The 20,328-nt window shown below is 44.2% G+C and overlaps 10 protein-coding genes across 10 annotated transcripts; 9 read left to right on the plus strand and 1 right to left on the minus strand.

Annotated features, from left to right (window-relative positions):
• Positions 1-897: 897 nt before the first annotated feature.
• Positions 898-1,521, plus strand: LOC308145924 (histone H1-like; the record flags this gene model as incomplete). The annotated part of the gene is made up of 1 exon (XM_080517518.1): positions 898-1,521. The coding sequence occupies one exon, from the start codon at positions 898-900 to the stop codon at positions 1,519-1,521; it is 624 nt and encodes a 207-aa protein (XP_080373644.1).
• Positions 1,522-2,471: 950 nt separating this feature from the next.
• Positions 2,472-2,882, plus strand: LOC308145942 (histone H3.2; the record flags this gene model as incomplete). Its single annotated transcript, XM_080517542.1, has 1 exon — positions 2,472-2,882. The coding sequence occupies one exon, from the start codon at positions 2,472-2,474 to the stop codon at positions 2,880-2,882; it is 411 nt and encodes a 136-aa protein (XP_080373668.1).
• Positions 2,883-3,744: 862 nt separating this feature from the next.
• Positions 3,745-4,056, plus strand: LOC308146031 (histone H4; the record flags this gene model as incomplete). Its single annotated transcript, XM_080517665.1, has 1 exon — positions 3,745-4,056. The coding sequence occupies one exon, from the start codon at positions 3,745-3,747 to the stop codon at positions 4,054-4,056; it is 312 nt and encodes a 103-aa protein (XP_080373791.1).
• Positions 4,057-5,393: 1,337 nt separating this feature from the next.
• Positions 5,394-5,768, plus strand: LOC308146013 (histone H2B-like; the record flags this gene model as incomplete). The annotated part of the gene is made up of 1 exon (XM_080517639.1): positions 5,394-5,768. The coding sequence occupies one exon, from the start codon at positions 5,394-5,396 to the stop codon at positions 5,766-5,768; it is 375 nt and encodes a 124-aa protein (XP_080373765.1).
• An 890-nt stretch (positions 5,769-6,658) lies between these two features.
• Positions 6,659-7,045, plus strand: LOC308145968 (histone H2A-like; the record flags this gene model as incomplete). The annotated part of the gene is made up of 1 exon (XM_080517579.1): positions 6,659-7,045. The coding sequence occupies one exon, from the start codon at positions 6,659-6,661 to the stop codon at positions 7,043-7,045; it is 387 nt and encodes a 128-aa protein (XP_080373705.1).
• Positions 7,046-7,745: 700 nt separating this feature from the next.
• Positions 7,746-12,852, plus strand: LOC308144749 (histone H3.2-like; the record flags this gene model as incomplete). The annotated part of the gene is made up of 2 exons (XM_080515952.1): positions 7,746-8,033; positions 12,796-12,852. The coding sequence occupies 2 exons, from the start codon at positions 7,746-7,748 to the stop codon at positions 12,850-12,852; spliced, it is 345 nt and encodes a 114-aa protein (XP_080372078.1).
• A 1,291-nt stretch (positions 12,853-14,143) lies between these two features.
• LOC308146048 (histone H4) lies at positions 14,144-14,455 on the plus strand (the record flags this gene model as incomplete). Its single annotated transcript, XM_080517688.1, has 1 exon — positions 14,144-14,455. The coding sequence occupies one exon, from the start codon at positions 14,144-14,146 to the stop codon at positions 14,453-14,455; it is 312 nt and encodes a 103-aa protein (XP_080373814.1).
• A 1,726-nt stretch (positions 14,456-16,181) lies between these two features.
• On the plus strand, positions 16,182-16,556 carry LOC308146002 (histone H2B-like; the record flags this gene model as incomplete). The annotated part of the gene is made up of 1 exon (XM_080517627.1): positions 16,182-16,556. The coding sequence occupies one exon, from the start codon at positions 16,182-16,184 to the stop codon at positions 16,554-16,556; it is 375 nt and encodes a 124-aa protein (XP_080373753.1).
• Positions 16,557-17,271: 715 nt separating this feature from the next.
• LOC308145960 (histone H2A-like) lies at positions 17,272-17,889 on the plus strand. The gene has a single exon (XM_080517568.1). The coding sequence runs from the start codon at positions 17,292-17,294 to the stop codon at positions 17,676-17,678; it is 387 nt and encodes a 128-aa protein (XP_080373694.1). The 5' UTR covers positions 17,272-17,291; the 3' UTR covers positions 17,679-17,889.
• Positions 17,890-19,301: 1,412 nt separating this feature from the next.
• On the minus strand, positions 19,302-19,613 carry LOC308146039 (histone H4; the record flags this gene model as incomplete). Its single annotated transcript, XM_080517674.1, has 1 exon — positions 19,302-19,613. One exon carries the CDS (start codon positions 19,611-19,613, stop codon positions 19,302-19,304), a length of 312 nt encoding a protein of 103 aa, XP_080373800.1.
• Between the last annotated feature and the right edge of the window lie 715 nt (positions 19,614-20,328).

Consider the following 20,328-nt stretch of genomic DNA (forward strand, 5'->3'; position numbering starts at 1 on the left):
CTGTTCACCACCTCCTTGCACAATTTTTGTTAACATGTGATAAGTAATTAGACTAAACCAAATGAACTGACTATAAGATCTCACATTCATAAACTTCAATCCATTCAACACAGATTGAATGTATTCCAAAATTAAAAGAGGAATTGGATGTTGTACTGTGAACACAACCAACTTAATTCCTTCAACACTAATAATCAAACGTTGTTCTTATTTATTGTCTTATGTTAAACCTTGGTATGATCACGTTGACAATGTGATATCCACTTTGAGTTTTTTTTCCTGTCTAAATGAAATGTTTGAAGTACTAATATGAGTGAGATCCCCTCACAGCTGATGTCAGAAACGAGCTGGCTGCGCTCTGCTTCCGCCTCCATCAGTGTGTTTGCTGCTCCTACAAAATCCTCATTTTATCACAAAATGCTCATCAGCAGTGGAAAGTTTCTGATCGGACTCTATGGAAAAGCGTGTGCTGAAGCTGTAAAGTGTGTTTTGGTGGATATTTGCTGCGTGTGAAGGTATTTTCTTGTAGAAAAGAGAGGGACAAGTCGCTGGGCAGCGCTGAGTTCCGGGCTGAATGTGTGACTTTTGAAGGCTCCAGTAACGAATTGCAGAGATTGTGAGAAGTGAATGTGAGCTGAACATGAAGAGACAGCAGTCCGCTGTGGACTCCTTCACTTTCAGGGAGCAGCGATGCTCACAAAGTCATTAGAAACTCTTTATTCTCCGCACAGAAAACACAAGTGACGCCGTTCAGCCTGCACACCGAAGCCGCGCGCTGGGTTGAGTCTCCACGGTTCTCATGGTGTGTTTAAGTCCCGCCTGCTGCTCGGAGATTTTCATCTGAACTCGGACTCTCGTTGCTTCTCGACTAGAAACCTCAGCTTGTTATTTGGAAGAATGGCAGAAGAAGCTCCAGCCGCCGCTGCCGCTCCGGCAAAGCCGAAGGCCGCCAAGAAGAAGTCCGCCCCGAAGAAAGCCGGCCCCAGCGTGAGCGAGCTCATCGTCCAGGCTGTTGCCGCTTCCAAGGAGCGGAACGGCGTGTCGTTGGCCGCCCTCAAGAAGGCTCTGGCTGCCGGAGGCTACGACGTGGAAAAGAACAAGGTCCGCGTCAAGACCGCCGTCAAGAGCCTGGTGGCCAAGGAGACTCTGGTCCAGACCAAGGGGACCGGGGCCTCCGGCTCCTTCAAGATGAACAAGAAGGCCGACACCAAGGTCGCGAAGCCCGCAAAGAAAGCTGCTCCTACAGCCAAGAAGCCCGCCGCCAAGAAAGCCGTCGCAGCTAAAAAGCCCAAGGTAGCAGCCAAGAAGACCGCAGTTGCTAAGAAGTCTCCCAAGAAGGCCAAGAAACCCGCAGCGGCCAAGAAACCCGCACCCAAGAGCCCCAAGAAGGTCACCAAGAGCCCCAAGAAGGTGACTAAGAAGAAGGCCCCCGCAGCCAAGAAAGCACCTGCAGCCAAGAAAGCCCCAGCAAAGAAGGCTGCTAAACCCAAAGCCAAGAAGACGGCAGCCAAGAAGAAGTGAGCTCTCACTGTCAACAAACACTCCGCAAAGGCTCTTCTAAGAGCCACCACAGCTTCAGTAAAGAGATCAGTCCTCATCACTATTCCTTCACTGCACAAACATTGTTCACTACATTCATCTCTTCAGGGTCTCAACTCGTTTAAGGCTTAAAAATATCTTGCAAATTAAACACAATGTAGCAGCAAAGTGCTTTAAATCCGTCCCCCCATTGCCATTGTACATAAATATAAAATATAAATACATATCAAGGGACAAAAGAAACGTTTTGAACTTTCTTGGCAACCTTCAGCTTCTCTGGCAGGCTGGTTCATAAATCTGGTGCATAACTGGAAAGCAGCCTGACTGTCCGTGCTTCAAGGAAACATTACTTCTAGCCATTACATTAAGCAGAGCGAATATAAAGTGGAATAAAACACAACTTAGATTTTAAGTTTGGACACTTTCACTGTCCTTAGGAGACAGGGGGATGTTGTTTTTAATACCATTTGTGTCTGAACTTCCACAAGTCACTTTTATATCCTCAAAAAATAAAGACAAATCAAATTTAGCTGAATAGTTTATAGGCCAAATCAATATATTTCTCAATGGACACTTATCGGATTTCCCTACAAACAAGTCATATATATTTTTTATTTCCAGACAAAACAAACAAGAAGATTTCAACTGTTCTGAAGTAAAGTAATTGTCCAGAAAGTTTTTCTTGATCAAAGAGTCCAGTGTAGTTAGTGCTCGTCACACAGCAGCAGAGGGAAAACCGCTCTCACTTCACGCGGCACTGTCAAATGATTGTCCTCCAATCAGCAGCTCAGTTTCAGCTGGGGGCTTCTCCCCGTGACGCTGCTGACCAATGAGACAGAGTGACGTCACCGTGTCCCAGCTGGTCTCGGCGCTTAAATGCAGCGAGTCTCCGCTCTTTCTCCACTCGTCTTTACGCAGAGAAAGCAGAAACAATGGCTCGTACCAAGCAGACCGCCCGTAAGTCCACTGGAGGCAAAGCTCCCAGGAAGCAGCTGGCCACCAAGGCTGCCCGCAAGAGCGCCCCGGCCACCGGCGGAGTGAAGAAGCCTCACCGTTACAGGCCCGGTACCGTGGCTCTGCGAGAGATCCGTCGCTACCAGAAATCCACCGAGCTGCTGATCCGCAAGCTGCCCTTCCAGCGCCTGGTGCGAGAGATCGCTCAGGACTTCAAGACCGACCTGCGCTTCCAGAGCTCTGCTGTCATGGCTCTGCAGGAGGCCAGCGAGGCTTACCTGGTGGGCCTGTTCGAGGACACCAACCTGTGCGCCATCCACGCCAAGAGGGTGACCATCATGCCCAAAGACATCCAGCTGGCCCGCCGCATCCGTGGAGAGAGAGCTTAAAGTTCAGTCTGCTGCTCCACCAGCCACCACAACGGCTCTTTTAAGAGCCAACACAATACTTGGAGAGATGCTTCTGTTTCACCTTTTAGATTTGGGAGAAGATGTTCTGAAAATTATATAGAGTACATTTAAAGGAATCAGTCGCATGATAAATTTACATTGACCTGACTGGACTAGAAAATTTGTGATTTATAGACCCTCAACATAAATATGCATATCTCATTGTTTACCCACTGCTCAATGTGCACACATTTCACAAGTGTGTTAGATTCCAAAGCATGTGAACCATTGCAAATCATTTACCGAGTTTCTTAAAGGATTCGATTTCCAAGGTATTAAAGGAAAGCTCATGCATTCTCCCCCCTGGTCATACTTTCTGAATTATAGAATTTTTTAAGTTGCATCACAGAACAAACTTAATTTGGCACTTATTTTCTCTTGGATGAGAATTTAGAAATTACTGACCTGTTATATATGTACTTTGTATTGAAATGCCTTGGATTTCATTGCACTTCAATTTTCCTGGTCAAAAATTACTCTTCAATCAACACCACTGTATTTTTATAGTTAACTTGTCTTAAATATGACAATCCTTGCCCTTTATCAACATTAATCTGCGCTTATACGTCAAGCTATATTGTTCGGGGGGGAGACGATGTTGCTTAGTATATCTTGCATCATGTTTTGGTTGTGCCGCTCTCGGTCATTTGGTGGCGCTCATGTACTGAAGAGATCTCAACAAATAAACAGAAGAATGTAGAGACCTATGCTTCTGTCTTCTCCTACGTCCTCATATGTGATGTATATAGCCCTGTCGGTGCTGATAACAATTCATTCAGTATTTCTACTGAGAGACTTGAAGATGAGCGGCAGAGGAAAGGGAGGAAAAGGACTGGGCAAAGGAGGCGCTAAGCGTCACCGTAAAGTCCTCCGTGATAACATCCAGGGAATCACCAAGCCCGCTATCCGCCGTCTGGCTCGCCGCGGTGGAGTCAAGCGGATCTCCGGTCTCATCTACGAGGAGACCCGCGGTGTGTTGAAGGTGTTCCTGGAGAACGTCATCCGTGACGCCGTCACCTACACCGAGCACGCCAAGAGGAAGACCGTGACCGCCATGGATGTGGTGTATGCTCTCAAGAGGCAGGGACGTACTCTGTACGGCTTCGGAGGCTAAACTGCTGCTGCAGCCTTACAACCAACAAAGGTCCTTTTCAGGGCCACCCACACTCCTGAAAGAGTTCATTCTAAAATTGTACTGGTTTTATCAGTATTAATTACCTATGTATAGTGACCCGTTATGTTGACAATTCAAGCGATCATAATGACTACATGCCTATAAACTATATAACCGTCACACTCATTCAAGATGCAACTTTGTTTTCACTTAAAATCTCTGCTCAGCATGATCTGACGTCAGCTGCTCATTTGTTGCTACAAAGTATCAGAATCAAGGTTCCTCAACCTGCCAAGTCTCAGCAACATATTGGGGAGTGTTTTAGTTTATGGTTTATACATTTATTTTGGTTTCTACATGCTTGTATACATGAATAAACCATATAACCGTCACACTCATTAAGGTGCAACTTTGTTTTTACTTGAAAGTTCGTGTCTAAAACGAGCTCGTGCTCTGACGTCACTGCTCATTTGTTGCTACAAAGTAAAAACCAAGCTCCCTGAGCCCGTCAAGTCGGCACCATAGCTAATACTGGGGAGTGTTTAAATTACTTTATTCTTTATACTTTGTCTTTGTGGTACTGGAGGGAATGTCTTTCAGTTACATCTAATGAAGATAGGACATGACTGAACTTCATTACATTAAAACTTCTTTGGTATCATGGCAGAAAATAAACAGCTGCCACTTGCATCATTTAGTATGTTAATGTCGAGGGTCCAAAGATGACATGGCACTTTTCAAGGCCGCTCGTTCTATCTAATTGTTCTGGGTTATTTTGTAGTTATAATACTAGTCATTCATTAACGTTACCAATACTCATAATGAATAAGTCATCAATACAGTCACACTTATCAAGACACAACTTTTTGTCCTTTACGTTTGTGTTCTTTCCTGCAAATCAGTTTCTTGAAACAAGTACAAAATAATTCAGTTTAATCACATTAAAACTTCAGGCGCAGAGTAACACATGAACAACCACCCACAACAACTGGTTGATATTTCCACATTGTGTGATCGTAACACTGAATCACTGACCCAGATTCTCACTGACTCTTGAATTCAGTCACCTACTGCTTTGCTGAGAATCACTCTACTGATACTTCACAGACATAAATATTACAATGTTTCATTCAGCCGATGTCGCTTTGTTTTTTTTCAGTTGGCGCGCATTCTAACGGTCAGACAAAATGCCACAAGAATACAACCCTCACCCTCTCAACCAGGAGGAGTTGAGCCAATCACAGACAGGGGACAGCACAGCGTGCTCTGTAATGCAGCCTCTATAAGAAGGACTCTCGCCGGCGTCAGATCATCGTTCTGATTTGTGAAGAATTAAGATGCCTGAAGCCGCCAAGTCCGCGCCCAAGAAGGGCTCCAAGAAAGCTGTGAACAAGACCACCGGCAAAGGAGGCAAGAAGAGGAGAAAGGCCAGGAAGGAGAGCTACGCCATCTACGTGTACAAGGTGCTGAAGCAGGTCCACCCCGACACCGGCATCTCGTCCAAGGCCATGAGCATCATGAACTCGTTCGTCAACGACATCTTCGAGCGCATCGCCTCCGAGGCGTCTCGTCTGGCTCACTACAACAAGCGCTCCACCATCTCTTCCAGGGAGATCCAGACTGCCGTGCGTCTCCTGCTGCCCGGTGAGCTGGCCAAGCACGCTGTGTCTGAGGGCACCAAGGCCGTCACCAAGTACACCAGCTCCAAGTAGACCATCTGCTGCTGATCAAAACCAACGGCTCTTCTAAGAGCCACCCAAGTCATCTGAAGGTCATCTCCAGTTCTGAAATGTGAGCACTACAGTTGTGAATTAAAAACTAGTATACCACTATAAACTAGGCTGGTAGAGTTACTTATCCTACAAAATGGTAGTGTCAGTACATGTATTATATCAAAGTAAGAACTATTAGAGGCACAACATCTTGGGCTCATTAAATGCACAATAAAGCAAAAGTGTTTTTCCTTCCACATCTACATGAAACAATGCTGTTAAGTATATAAATAACTGAAGAGGAATATGTTGACTACATATATACGTGTATGGGGCCAGTACAGTGTCACTATTTGTTTAATTTAAGCTTTGTTTTGTCTACATTATTTTACTGTAGCTTAGACACTTTATACAGATGGTAATTTCAGAAAATGTCCTTCAACACTACTCAATCATGAGTGCAGGTACGTTATTTGATCCGTTAACCGGCTACAAACGAAAGTGAACACATCAGTGTGAAAAACATCTCATTGAAACATGTGATACCGCGCACAATGAATAACTTCACAATTTGGCCAATAAATGTGAGCGACGGCAATTAGAAACCGTCTTTGAAAAGACGTTTTGTGTTCTAGTGGACTGCAATTGGCGGTAAAACGTGATGAGTTTAGCAAGAGCCTCGAGGAGAAACCCCCTCCTCAGTGAGAGCTGCTGATTGGAGGAAAGTTAAAGTGGCTCTGACGTTGAGCGCGGGTCAGTCTGCTGGAAGCTCCTTCTCTCATTGGTGCGTCACGGACTGGCTCGCGCTCTCCTCCCTCATATAATACAGCTTTTGTCCACGCAGCACCACACTTTGACTGAACTTCAACTCGACAAAACACCCCGACAAAATGAGTGGCAGAGGAAAGACCGGCGGCAAAGCCAGAGCGAAGGCCAAGACCCGCTCGTCTCGTGCGGGACTCCAGTTCCCGGTGGGTCGTGTTCACAGGCTGCTGCGTAAAGGAAACTACGCTCAGCGTGTGGGAGCCGGAGCTCCCGTGTACCTGGCGGCGGTGCTGGAGTACCTGACCGCTGAGATCCTGGAGCTGGCTGGAAACGCTGCCCGCGACAACAAGAAGACCAGAATCATCCCCCGTCACCTGCAGCTGGCGGTGCGCAACGACGAGGAGCTCAACAAGCTGCTGGGCGGAGTGACCATCGCTCAGGGCGGCGTGCTGCCCAACATCCAGGCTGTGCTGCTGCCCAAGAAGACCGAGAAGCCGGCAAAGTCCAAGTAAACGCAGACTCTGGCTACCAAACACAACGGCTCTTTTAAGAGCCACTCACGTCTCTCAAAGGGCAAAAAATACTAGCGATTTTCCCTTTGATTCATTAATTGGGTTAAACAACAAACCACTCACACGCTCCTTCACTTTCAGGGAGCAGCGATGCTCACAAAATCATTAGAAACTCTTTATTCTCCGCACAGAAAACAAGTGATGCCGTTCAGCCTGCACACCGGAGCCGCGCGCTGGGTTGAGTCTCCACGGTTCTCATGATGTGTTTAAGTACCGCCTGCTGCTCGGAGATTTTCATCTGAACTCGGACTCTCGTTGCTTCTCGACTAGAAACCTCAGCTCGTTGTTTGGAAGAATGGCAGAAGAAGCTCCAGCCGCCGCTGCCGCTCCGGCAAAGCCGAAGGCCCCAGCGTGAGCGAGCTCATCGTCCAGGCTTTGGCCGCTTTCAACGAGCGGAACGACTCTCCTCTAATCAGCAGCTCAGTCTCAGCTGAGATGTCTCCTCGTGACGCTGCTGACCAATCAGACAGAGGTACGTCACCGTGTCTGATTGGTCAGCAGCTCAGTGAGGTGTTCTCCTCGTGACGCTGCTGACCAATCAGACAGATTAACGTCACCGTGTCCCAGCTGGTCTCAGTGTTTAAATGCAGCGAGTCTCCGCTCTTTCTCCACTTGTTTTTCCACAGCGAAAGCAGAAACGATGGCTCGTCCCAAGCAGACTGCCCGTAAGTCTACAGGAGGCAAAGCTCCCAGGAAGCAGCTGGCCGCCAAGGCTGGCCGCCAGAGCGCCACGGCCACCGGCGGAGTGAAGAAGCCTCACCGTTACAGGTCCGGTACCGTGGCTCTGCGAGAGATCCTTCGCTACCAGAAATCCAGCAAGCTGCCCTTCCAGCGTCTGGTGCGAGAGATCGCTCAGGATTTCAAGACTGACCTACGCTTCCAGAGCTCTGCTGTCATGGCTCTGCAGGAGACCAGCGATGCGTACCTGGTCACGTTTAATTGCACAGCCACGGTTGCCTGGAATGCACGACTAGAATTTTTGATGACAGAAAATGTCTTTGTGGTGTCGTTGGTTTTGGCGTTTAACGTTGATGTTTCATTTGATGCAATACTGTGTATGACTTTGTATGCAATTTTGTAATGAAAAGGTACCAGACGAACGACGAGATCGACGGACGAACGACGAGATCAGCGACAAACGACGAGGAGATCGACGAGATCAGCGACAGACGAGGAGATCGACGAGATCAGCGACAGACGAGGAGATCGACGAGATCAGCGACAGACGAGGAGGAGATCGACGAGATCAGCGACAGACGACGAGGAGATCGACGAGATCATCAACAAACACAAAAGGCTCTTTTAAGAGCCACTCACTACTTCCTCAAAGAGCAATAACCATCCAAACCCTTATTACTTAAAGGTGTAGTGAAATGTAAAATGCTATTTTGCAGAAACGATTGCTGGGCTACTACTTCAAAGGTTTCTCCGACTGCCCCACCACTGTTGTCGCATTACAAAGTTATTTGAATTTTGAATCTCCTGCCGACTAATTCGAGGGAATCCTTCTTCGTGGGTGTGACGTCAAGAGATGTGCAGATCTTGATCTGTTGTGTTTACATTGGCTTGCGTTGTTTCCCTCTTAAATATTGAAGTTTTTACAGTGTTTTGAAGTTCTAGTCGGCATTTTGAGCCTTGACGAAAGATTGAGCATGGAAGAGACCCGAGAGAGGAGAAAAGGAGCACAGGCGGCGGGAGCGGCTAGCTTGGGCGGCTAGTAGACGATCAAGTAATACCTGGACTCATCTTCGGTGATTCCGCGCAGTCAGAAAAGCGTTTTGACATGATCCACGAAGCCGGGTCGTTGTGCCAAAAGTCAGGAAGCCTCAAAGCCGCGGTGAAAACTGACGGCTGCTGAGACGCGGACGAACAGTCTTCCTCAAACATGTTTCAGACGGCGTCACCAATTGCAGAACGACACATTCTGTGTCTTCATCAATCACTGGATTTGAAATGCCCGATGATGATGAAATATCGTTAAATTCAGCCCGCTTCGTCATCAAAACTCTGATCCGCCATAATGTAAACACAACTTGGGCGTGTGTACATCCCGTGACGTCACTCTATTATTGTCAGAAGCTCCGCCGAGCAGCGGAAATACCGCTGTTTATCGGCCATTTTCTCACAGATTGCCGTGTTTTAACATTTTTCCCTTCAGCCAGTTAGCATGATAATTAGGGATGCTTGATATTGGCTTTTCTACCGATATTCCGATATTGTCCAACTCTTAATTTCCGATACCGATGTCACCGATACCGATATATGCTGGCTTTTTACATCAAAACTGTTGGCTAACAACAACATAAAATATCTCCTACTGTGGAATTAACACATTATGCCTAAATTTATTGTGATGCCCCACTGGATGCATATGTGAATCAAACATGGCTTTCCAAATGTACACACTGAGAAAAATAAGAGAACAACAACTTAAATTATGGAAAAAAGTGCCATATTTATTTAGTGTTAGAGAGAAACCTCAACAACAAACTCAACACCACAGACAATATATTAAAAAAAAGGAAGAGGCATATCTTCAGTCCATTAGTTGTAGACAGTCAATGAATGAATAGCTGGCCATAACTTGTCAAATAATATACTCAAACTGGGCTCAATCTCTTTTAAGAGTAACAAAATAGTGCAAATATAAACAAGAAAGGCACAGAAATGCTCACAAAATTAAAACAGCCCTCCTTTAAAGTGCAACAAAAACAAAGACTGAAGTTGACTCGTCCATATAACTGGTCTATTTCTTTTTCCCCATGTCCTCATGTGTAAGAGGGAGATTTTTCTGTATGAATACAAGCATCTCAGCATTGTCGCAATGTATGCGATTTCTCTTCTCATCAATGATGTGGGCAAAAGTGCTGAACAGTCGTTCACTGTCAACACTGGTGCAGGGTGCAGTCAGGTACTTGCCCCAGCAGGGAAGAGGGCCAGTACTCCACGGACATTTCATTCACCGGGCTTTTCCTTCTTAGCCACGAGTCTAGCGTGTTGTATTTGTTGTTGTTAAACGCATCAAGCGCAGGCCCGTAAACGTCCCATGCTGCGTTCATGCAGACTCGGAAATTCCATTATCGGTTGTAAAAATCCGATACCGATATTTCCAAATATTACATTTTTAAGTCAATATCGGCCGATAATATCAGCCCGCCAATATTGTCGGACATCCCTAATGATAATGATTCTAGAAGCGATAGCCAGAGTGTTTTGGAGGTCGAATTTTCATTTCACTAGGACTTTAACATATCGACAAATGAGACCAAGCTTTTATCAAGAAGTTAAGACTTGATGAACCAAGGTGGAGAACTGCACTTTCAATTGTTTGGCATAAATTGTTTTGAATCCAGTTACTTCAATGGTTTAGCTCTATCATCACACTACCAGTTAATCCATCAGCAACTTGATTATCGTTTAATTTCTTTTAATATATTCACATTCCTTTTCAGTTGAATTTTGGATCCTCCTATTCACCTTATTCCGCCCCGCCCACTTTTACTTCTGTCCCACACTTCCGTTTGAAACGCACTTCCTGTTCCAGCGAAATCGCATTCATTTCAACGGAGAACTACTGGGAAGACTTGCATCTAAAATATCGTATAAGGTACGTTATTTTGCGCCAAATGTGCTATGATCATGTACACCAACGAGTAAATGATGCATTGCTTCTGTTGATTGTTTGAAAACGACTTTGAGGTGTTTATAGAGCCCATTTGCCGGTCAGATTGCATCTCTTCTGTGTGCTCAGTACGGAGCTGCCTCTTCACTGAGGAGAACAAAGAGCAACAATCTGGAGGATTCTTAAGTGTGGAAACACAATATTCCATATAGAGCTGACTTTATTACAGACTACAGTCTAAATCAGAGTGTATCCAGTACTAAATGCTGTCATTATAGTGCCGCAGCACGGAGTTGGCAGTGTTTACAAGACGACCGGCTGATGTTGCTAACTAGTTAGCTTCCAGCCGGTCTAGCGATTCTTAAGCCGTGTCTTGCTTAGGAAATTAAGGCATCTGTTAAACAAACCCAGCGACTAAAAACTACCCAAAACATGCTTTGTAAAGATATGTAGCATGTCCATGTTGGGAAATATTTAGCTGCTGCAGGAACAGAAATAACCATAAAGCTATTTGCTATTAGCAGACACAACAAAATCAATATGAAATAGCAGATTAATACAAAAAGGCCAATCAAGTAGCAGGGTTAGGGTTAGGTTTTAATTAATGCTAACTACCACCACCTTAGGCCCATACATTTGATGATGATTATATAGTCTAGTCTATTCTTAAACTGAGAACAGTAAAGCATGAATGTAAAAACTAAAGTACAGCTACTTTATCTCTTATTATACTTTCTATTGCACCAATAGTCTGTTATATTGTATTTCCATTTGTAAAACTTTGTTTTTCTGACTCTGCTAATTACTTGTCTTTCACTGTCTGTCACAGAAGCATGGAGAGAACGACATGGGAAGAGACCACACATGCACTGAGGAGCTCAGGAGGAATTTTAATGTACAAGTAAACACATAAACAAAGCCTACATTGGCCTACTTCTCCTCCATGATGTCGTACCACAGCGATGTAATCTTGCTGACTTGTGACTGTGCTTTAAATTGGAAACAATTAAAGAGACTGGTATTGCAAATCAAGTAGCACGGAGCTAAACCGGAAGTGTGATTACGCGCATGGCGCCGCCCACGCAAACTTCCGGAATAAGGTCAATAGACATCACGAAAACGATGACAGAATCAGACCCTCCTCTTTCTTCTCCTACATCCTCAGATAGTTTGTTCAAACTATGACAAGCTAGCCGAGTGTCATGATCCTGCTTTCTCTCCTCCCCTCCTGTGTTCCCCTTAGCTCCGCCCCTGTGCACTCCTGTTTCCTCCTCCTGATCACAGCTATTTGTTATTGTCATTAATGTGTGTATTTAGTTCCCCTCTCTTGTAGCTCCCGTTGCCAGTTCGTCTGAGTTTCTTACACCATTCGTACCTGCCATTTTTTCCTCGTTGCCTTTGTGTGTTTTCGACCTTCTGCCTGCCCGACTTTGCCTCCTGGATTCCCTCCTCAATTGCCTGCACTGGTTTTTGATTTTGGACTGCCTGACTTTGCCTCTGCTGTGGTTTTTAAGTACAAAACACTTTTGAACTGAGCTTCTTGTCTGCCGTGCAATTGAGTTCACAAACCCTGACACCGAGGGCCGGAACGTCCGGACTTCTCCCCGCTGTGTCAGTAAAAGTTGTTTTAATTGTATATGTTGGAGCAGATATGAGAAGCAATAGTCAAGGGGGTTAACGTAATTTAAGCCTTTGATTTTCAAAGTTTGTGTTGAGGATCAAATAAAAAGGCCCTCTTCAAAAAAAATATGTGCAAAACCAACCATGTCATTATTCACACACACTGAGAGAGACAGAGATTTAAATACATTTTCAGTGTGTTACTTTTTAAATTCCACAATAACGCTGTTCTTTTTGTTTTGGTGCTGCATTTGTTTCTGTTCTAAAATTCATCCATTTATTCTTTTTAATTGTCATCTGTTGCATTTGAAGTATAGAAACTGCTATATAAATGAACTTATTAGGACTATGGTTGTAATTTTTGTTATAATACACCACAGTTAGATTGCCTAATAAAAAAAAACAACGAAGGGATTGGTCAGCTGCTTTCTTTTGGAACTTGTTTCAGAGACCAAAATATGTGTTGGATCTCACAAAAAGCTTACTGAGAATCACCCAGCAGTGACTCTTGCATTCATCGAGGTGTGCACAGCCTTCATGTTGATTCTGATTCTTCTCATTGTTACAACAGCTGATCCCGGATCTGATCTGATCTCAGAAATGAAACTTATGAAAAACTATGTGAGGAACTCAGTGTTGCAGGAGAGAGGAAGTGGCCTGGACATGCTGTCTGAAGACAGTGACATTGTGGAGTTTACAGAGTTGAATCCCTTCAAATAGCAGTAAGCAGACTTTAACTTTAATTTGCATTCAGAGATCAGCAACCATGATATTTTCAGAGCAACTTACAAATTGGAAATCTAAACAATTTTCCTCATAGAGATTGTGAATGGCGTGTTCGCTGTCCGTGGTGCTGAACCCTTTCTTCTTTCATACACTTATCAACATGATGTGGTCGTTTTGGTGCTGAACTCACAACATGAAGTGTTTTTGATTGGTTTCCATGAGTGTTTTCATACTTTCTAGCTCAGTGGAGGCAGGCTGAAAGAGACATGTGGCCAAAACTGATGTTATTAATGTCCATTCTTGTTACCTGACACTTTGCCAGTGGAGTTGTCGTTTTGTAGTTTAGGAGCAGGTCTCACAGTTGACTGCGCTTTAATACTTAGTTGTTTTAAGACATTAACAGTGCAATTTCTACTTTTCAGGATCACAAACCCAAACACCCATACACACCACATTGTACTACCTTGTTGACCCTGCAGCTTAAAATAAAAAGCATCATCATCTTGAGCAACAACATTCATTGTTGACCAGTTTTGTTATCAGTGACTCCTCACAGTGTTTCTTTAAGCTTTATATTGTAAAAACTATCAGGTAGGAATGCACCAATACCAATTCTTTCCAACATGAGTAGTGTGCGAGTACTTGCATTTGAGTACTCACTGATACATACTGAGTACTTAAGCCAATACACACATTCATTTTTTTCCACATATGTTATTTGAACAACATTCACATTGTGATGAACTGTTCTGATATGGATCCCTCTCTAGAAATGCTGCACTATTTGAACATTTTTTGACAATAAGATTTCACAAGTTAATAGTTTCACTGTTAAAAACTGTTCCAACATCAAAGGTACATCTCAGTGTGACACTATGAGTCCATGTTGAGCATTTTGTCGTCCACTAGGAGGCAGCGCTCCAAAAACTTTCCTACAACATAAAAGCCACAGAGGAAAATGGTGACCTGTTTATGAACCCCTGTCTTCTCCTACGTCCTCTGATATATTACATATAGGCGTGTCAGCGCCCTAGTGACTTCATTCGGTATATCTACTGAGAGATTTGAAGATGAGCGGCAGAGGAAAGGGAGGAAAAGGACTGGGCAAAGGAGGCGCTAAGCGTCACCGTAAAGTCCTCCGTGATAACATCCAGGGAATCACCAAGCCCGCTATCCGCCGTCTGGCTCGCCGCGGTGGAGTCAAGCGGATCTCCGGTCTCATCTACGAGGAGACCCGCGGTGTGTTGAAGGTGTTCCTGGAGAACGTCATCCGTGACGCCGTCACCTACACCGAGCACGCCAAGAGGAAGACCGTGACCGCCATGGATGTGGTGTACGCTCTCAAGAGGCAGGGACGTACTCTGTACGGCTTCGGAGGCTAAACTGCTGCTGCAGCCTTACAACCAACAAAGGTCCTTTTCAGGGCCACCCACACTCCTGAAAGAGTTCATTCTAAAATTGTACTGGTTTTATCAGTATTAATTACCTTTGTATAGTGACCCGTTGTGTTGACAATTCAAGCTATCATAATGACTACATGCCTATAAACTATATAACCGTCACACTCATTCAAGATGCAACTTTGTTTCTACTTAAAATGTCTGCTCAGCATGATCTGACGTCAGCTGCTCATTTGTTGATACAAAGTATCAGAATCAAGGTTCCTCAACCTGCCAAGAAACACATCTAATACTGGGGAGTGTTTTAGTTTGTGGTTTATACATTTATTTTGGTTTCTATATGCTTGTATACACGAATAAACCATATAACCGTCACACTCATCAAGGTGCAACTTTGTTTTTATATAATCTGTCTAAAACAAGAGTGTGCTCTGACGTCAGCTGCTCATTTGGTGCTACAAAGTATCTGAATCAAGGTTCCTGAACCCACCAAGGCTGTGCAGCATATCTAATACTGGAACATTTTATAATTACTTTATGGTTTATATATTGCCTCTCCCCTTTCTGGGAGTTCAGTTTGATTTAATGAAGACTGAACTTGAACACATAAACCTTATTTGATCATAAATTGGTGCTGCTTGCCAGTCTGTTAGAAAATTGTCATTTAAAATTAGGCTGAGACTTTAATGGTTTAGAGGTGTGGTTGATCGAACAAGTATCTGAGATCAGTTTTAAACTGAATTTACGTTTGACTTTATGAACAATGTTCATAAAAAACGGATAGATTTTTAAGTTAAAAGCATCTTCATGGTTTACCAGATCAGATTTGTCTTATTGTGTGTGACTAGTCAGTTTTATTATTATTTGACTTTGTTCTGTACTGTAAATACTGTGTATATTAGACAAGTAAAGTAGTTCATGGTTTTGTGATTTCTATGTATTTCATATCATTCAAAATGGTGTTCAGGATGTTTGAGATTAAAAAACGTTTTTTTTTTTGTATTAAGTATGAAAAAGGACATTCGGGAGTAGAAGGAAATAAGTTATACTGTTAATTATTCTTGTGAATGTGAATCAGGATGATGGTCAGTTGTGATTTTGATAAGGATACTTGAGTCTTGTTAAAGAATAAACCTTCCTGTATAACTACAATGTCAGCTCAACGTGTGGGTCTTCTCTATTCTTGCCACAGCTCGTCACGTTGAGACAATAACATATTTGTCCTCCTGGTAGCAATACCAGAGGGGCAACATTGACTTATCACAGTTAATCATTGGTTTAAAAGTTTAACTTATCCCCACATTGTGATCATGTCATACACGTCCCCTTTATCTCAAGATCTCCTCTGTGAGATCTGAATGTTTTCTAAACACGTGAACACAGTGAAGCAGTGACCCAGATCCCAGCTCACTCCTGCTGCTTCGCTGAGGAACACTACACTGCTTCACAAACATACATTTTATTGTTTTCAAATGTTTCATTCAGCCGACTGTTTCTTAATTTTTGCGCTTCTGTGCACAAAATAGTGGCATTGGCGGGCATTCTAACGGCCAGACCCAATCCCACAAAATACGACCTCCGCCCTCTCAACCAGGAGGAGATGAACCAATCACAGACAAGGCACAGCACAGCTTGCTCTCCATGCAGCATCTATAAGAACAGACTCCCTCCGTCTCCACCTCATCATTCTGATTTGTGAAGAATCAAGATGCCTGAAGCCGCCAAGTCTGCGCCCAAGAAGGGCTCGAAGAAAGCCGTGAGCAAGGCCGCCGGCAAAGGAGGCAAGAAGAGGAGAAAGGCCAGGAAGGAGAGCTACGCCATCTACGTGTACAAGGTGCTGAAGCAGGTCCACCCCGACACCGGCATCTCGTCCAAGGCCATGAGCATCATGAACTCGTTCGTCAACGACATCTTCGAGCGCATCGCCTCCGAGGCGTCTCGTCTGGCTCACTACAACAAGCGCTCCACCATCTCTTCCAGGGAGATCCAGACCGCCGTGCGGCTCCTGCTGCCCGGTGAGCTGGCTAAGCACGCTGTGTCTGAGGGCACCAAGGCCGTCACCAAGTACACCAGCTCCAAGTAGACCATCTGCTGCTGATCAAAACCAACGGCTCTTTTAAGAGCCCCCCCAATTCATCTGAAGAGGTTCCTTTTTAATTGAATGGTCGGTTGTTTTTGTTGGCTTCTATTTAGCCATGTATAAAGTAAAGCTTATGACTCGATTTTCCTCCAAAGCAATGAACCATATTCAGAATGATTGTCTTTGGTTTGACTGACCATGTCACTGTTGTGAAAGGTGAAAAATACGATGGGACAACTGCTTTTCAGCTTGACATTGCACCAGAAGCAAGTGTAAGACGATTGTTGGCTCAAAATGTGGGACACATGACACCTGGGAGTTTAATAACATCGGGTAATCAGCAACATTGGACTAGTAGTCAGTGAGCAGCTGATTGGAGGACACAAAACTGAACATAACATCACACTGAAACAATCGGATACCGTGAACAACATAACTTTACATAGTCTCGCCAATAAAGCTAAGATCGCAGTTAAAAACGTTACAAATGTTTTATGTTCAAATTTCCACCCCAAAATACTTCAGCAGTGCCTCGAGCAGAATCCTCAGTGAGAGCGGCTGATTGGAGGAAGATTAATTCAAAGCTTCTCTGACGCTGAGCGCGGGTCAGTCTGCTGGAAGCGGCTTCTCATTGGTGCGTCACGGACTGGCTCGCGCTCTCCTCCCTATATAAGACAGCCTTTGTCCACGCAGCACCACAGTTTCAGTAAGCTTCAGCTCGACAAACAACCCGACAAAATGAGTGGCAGAGGAAAGACCGGCGGCAAAGCCAGAGCGAAGGCCAAGACCCGCTCGTCTCGTGCGGGACTCCAGTTCCCGGTCGGTCGTGTTCACAGGCTGCTGCGTAAAGGAAACTACGCTCAGCGTGTGGGAGCCGGAGCTCCCGTGTACCTGGCGGCGGTGCTGGAGTACCTGACCGCTGAGATCCTGGAGCTGGCTGGAAACGCTGCCCGCGACAACAAGAAGACCAGAATCATCCCCCGTCACCTGCAGCTGGCGGTGCGCAACGACGAGGAACTCAACAAGCTGCTGGGCGGAGTGACCATCGCTCAGGGCGGCGTGCTGCCCAACATCCAGGCTGTGCTGCTGCCCAAGAAGACCGAGAAGCCGGCAAAGTCCAAGTAAATCGGCCCTTAACCAAAAAACACAAAAGGCTCTTTTAAGAGCCACTCACGTCTCACAAAGGGCAAAAAATCCTCTCACAACAATGACTTGTTAAAAATAGCATAATCTATTGGTGCACACATGAGATGACCTATATTTTCAGATTGTTTTATTCTTCATAATTTCAAGTCTCCCCATTATGCAATGGCAAGGACTACAATCTCAGATCGACACTTACAATTTTATCAGTTTAATTTGTTTTGATGAGTAAATAAAATGCACTTTCAAAAACGTCTGTAAATGGCATTCATTCACTGCTAACATCTACCTTGGTGCTTAATTTGATGTGCCCCCCCCCCCCCCCCAGATTAGTTGGTCCACACGTTCAGGAAGAAGCACAATAATATAGTGATATTGTCAATATCCTCTGCTGTGCTGAACACAAGTTCAGAGAAACACTGCCAGTGCACGATTTAGCAGCATTTCAAACCACCTGCTTCTTGACACGTCTACCATCTTTCTAAGTACTTCTAAACGCCTGATTTTGTGTTCAGTGCATCAAAGATCTCATTACATGCTTTATGCTGCTCTCGTTGACCTCAGGGCTTGCAAAATGTGTATCCTGCTGATTCAATGTGCCTTTTCACAGGATTGATGCCACAATCTCCAAGTCACTAATACATTGAACTCTGGACCCTCCATACAATAAATTATGACACTGCATCACGGTGTTACTGTAAATGTGGGACAATGAAAAACTTTGTAGCAATGAATGAGGAACTGAAGACATCAGATACATTGTAACAACAAATGAAGGGCTGATGTCACACGGTTCTTAAATTAATGTGACGGTTATATGGTTTATTCATGTATATATAAGCGTGTAGTCTTTATGATCGCTTCAATTGTCAAAATAGTGGTCACTACAGAGGTAATTAATACTAATTTTTTTGACCCTCTACATTAACATACTAGATGATTAAAGTGGCAGTTTATTTTCTGCCATGTGACCAAAGAAGTTTCTTCATTAGATTGAACAGAAAGAGATTCCTTAAGTCCCACAAAGGAGATACAATATAGAGACCAAAATAAATGTAAAGTAATTAAAACACTTCCCAGTATTGGCTATGGTACGCAGACTTGACAGGCTCAGGGAGCTTGGTTGTTACTTTGTAGCAACAAATGAACAGTGACGTCAGAGCATGAGCTTGTTTTAGACACGAACTTTCAAGTAAAAACAAAGTTGCACCTTAATGAGTGTGACGGTTATATGGTTTATTCATGGTATACAAGCATGTAGAAACCAAAATAAATGTATAATCCATAAACTAAAACACTCCCCAGTATTAGATATGTTGCTGAGACTTGGCAGGTTGAGGAACCTTGATTCTGATACTTTGTAGCAACAAATGAGCAGCTGACGTCACATCATGCTGAGCAGATTTTAAGTAGAAACAAAGTTGCATCTTGAATGTGACGGTTACATGGTTTATAAGCATTATGATCACTTGAATTATCAACATAACGGGTCACTACAAAGGTAATCAAGACTCATAAAACCAGTACAGTTCTAGAATTATCTCTTTCAGGAGTGTGGGTGGCCCTGAAAAGGACCTTTGTTGGTTGTAAGGCTGCAGCAGCAGTTTAGCCTCCGAAGCCGTACAGAGTACGTCCCTGCCTCTTGAGAGCGTACACCACATCCATGGCGGTCACGGTCTTCCTCTTGGCGTGCTCGGTGTAGGTGACGGCGTCACGGATGACGTTCTCCAGGAACACCTTCAACACACCGCGGGTCTCCTCGTAGATGAGACCGGAGATCCGCTTGACTCCACCGCGGCGAGCCAGACGGCGGATAGCGGGCTTGGTGATTCCCTGGATGTTATCACGGAGGACTTTACGGTGACGCTTTGCGCCTCCTTTGCCCAGTCCTTTTCCTCCCTTTCCTCTGCCGCTCATCTTCAAGTCTAAGTGTGAATAAACTGAATACAGTCGCTGAGGCTCTGACACGCGCATATATATCACAACTGAGGACGTAGGAGAAGACGGGGGCGCAACTTACATTTGTCCTCCTGAGAACCCCTTATACCGTTGAACATGTAATAAAACACACCAATAACCTTTAATTGTTCCTTTGGATAATATATTCCTCTGTATTTCACCCATTGATGGTTAACCTACTATATTTATATATATATATATCTTTTGTTGTTCTCTATTGCAGCTCATTTATGCAAGCTCTGGTGGAATTGACAATGCTACAAAGATAATTTTCAATGGATACATTTCTACAAGATCAGTTGCCCTGAGCGCTTCAAACAATAAACCCTGAACTGCTGTTTTATCCTTGTGTTGTAAATACCCCCTGGGGAGTGTAGTTTTGCCGTTTTTAATATCTTGTTATCTTACTATTCAATTTGATGTTATTCTTAATCTGAATATCATGTCTTATTCATAGTCCACGTAAAAATAATTTACTACTGGAGGGCGGATCGATCCTCATATCGCTTTTACAGATACTTGCAATGTATAAAATGAAACAACGCCAGTATGATACTTTCATTTGTTTCTCGAAACATACAATATTTAGTTGTAAATAGGTATTGCAAGACCAGCCCTGAAATTACATTTTGGAATTTCCTTTGGTAAGGTAACCAGTTAGGTTTCGATCTGT

The sequence above is a fragment of the Blennius ocellaris genome, assembly GCF_963422515.1.
Source record: "Blennius ocellaris genome assembly, chromosome: 3".
NCBI classification, from domain to species: domain Eukaryota; kingdom Metazoa; phylum Chordata; class Actinopteri; order Blenniiformes; family Blenniidae; genus Blennius; species Blennius ocellaris.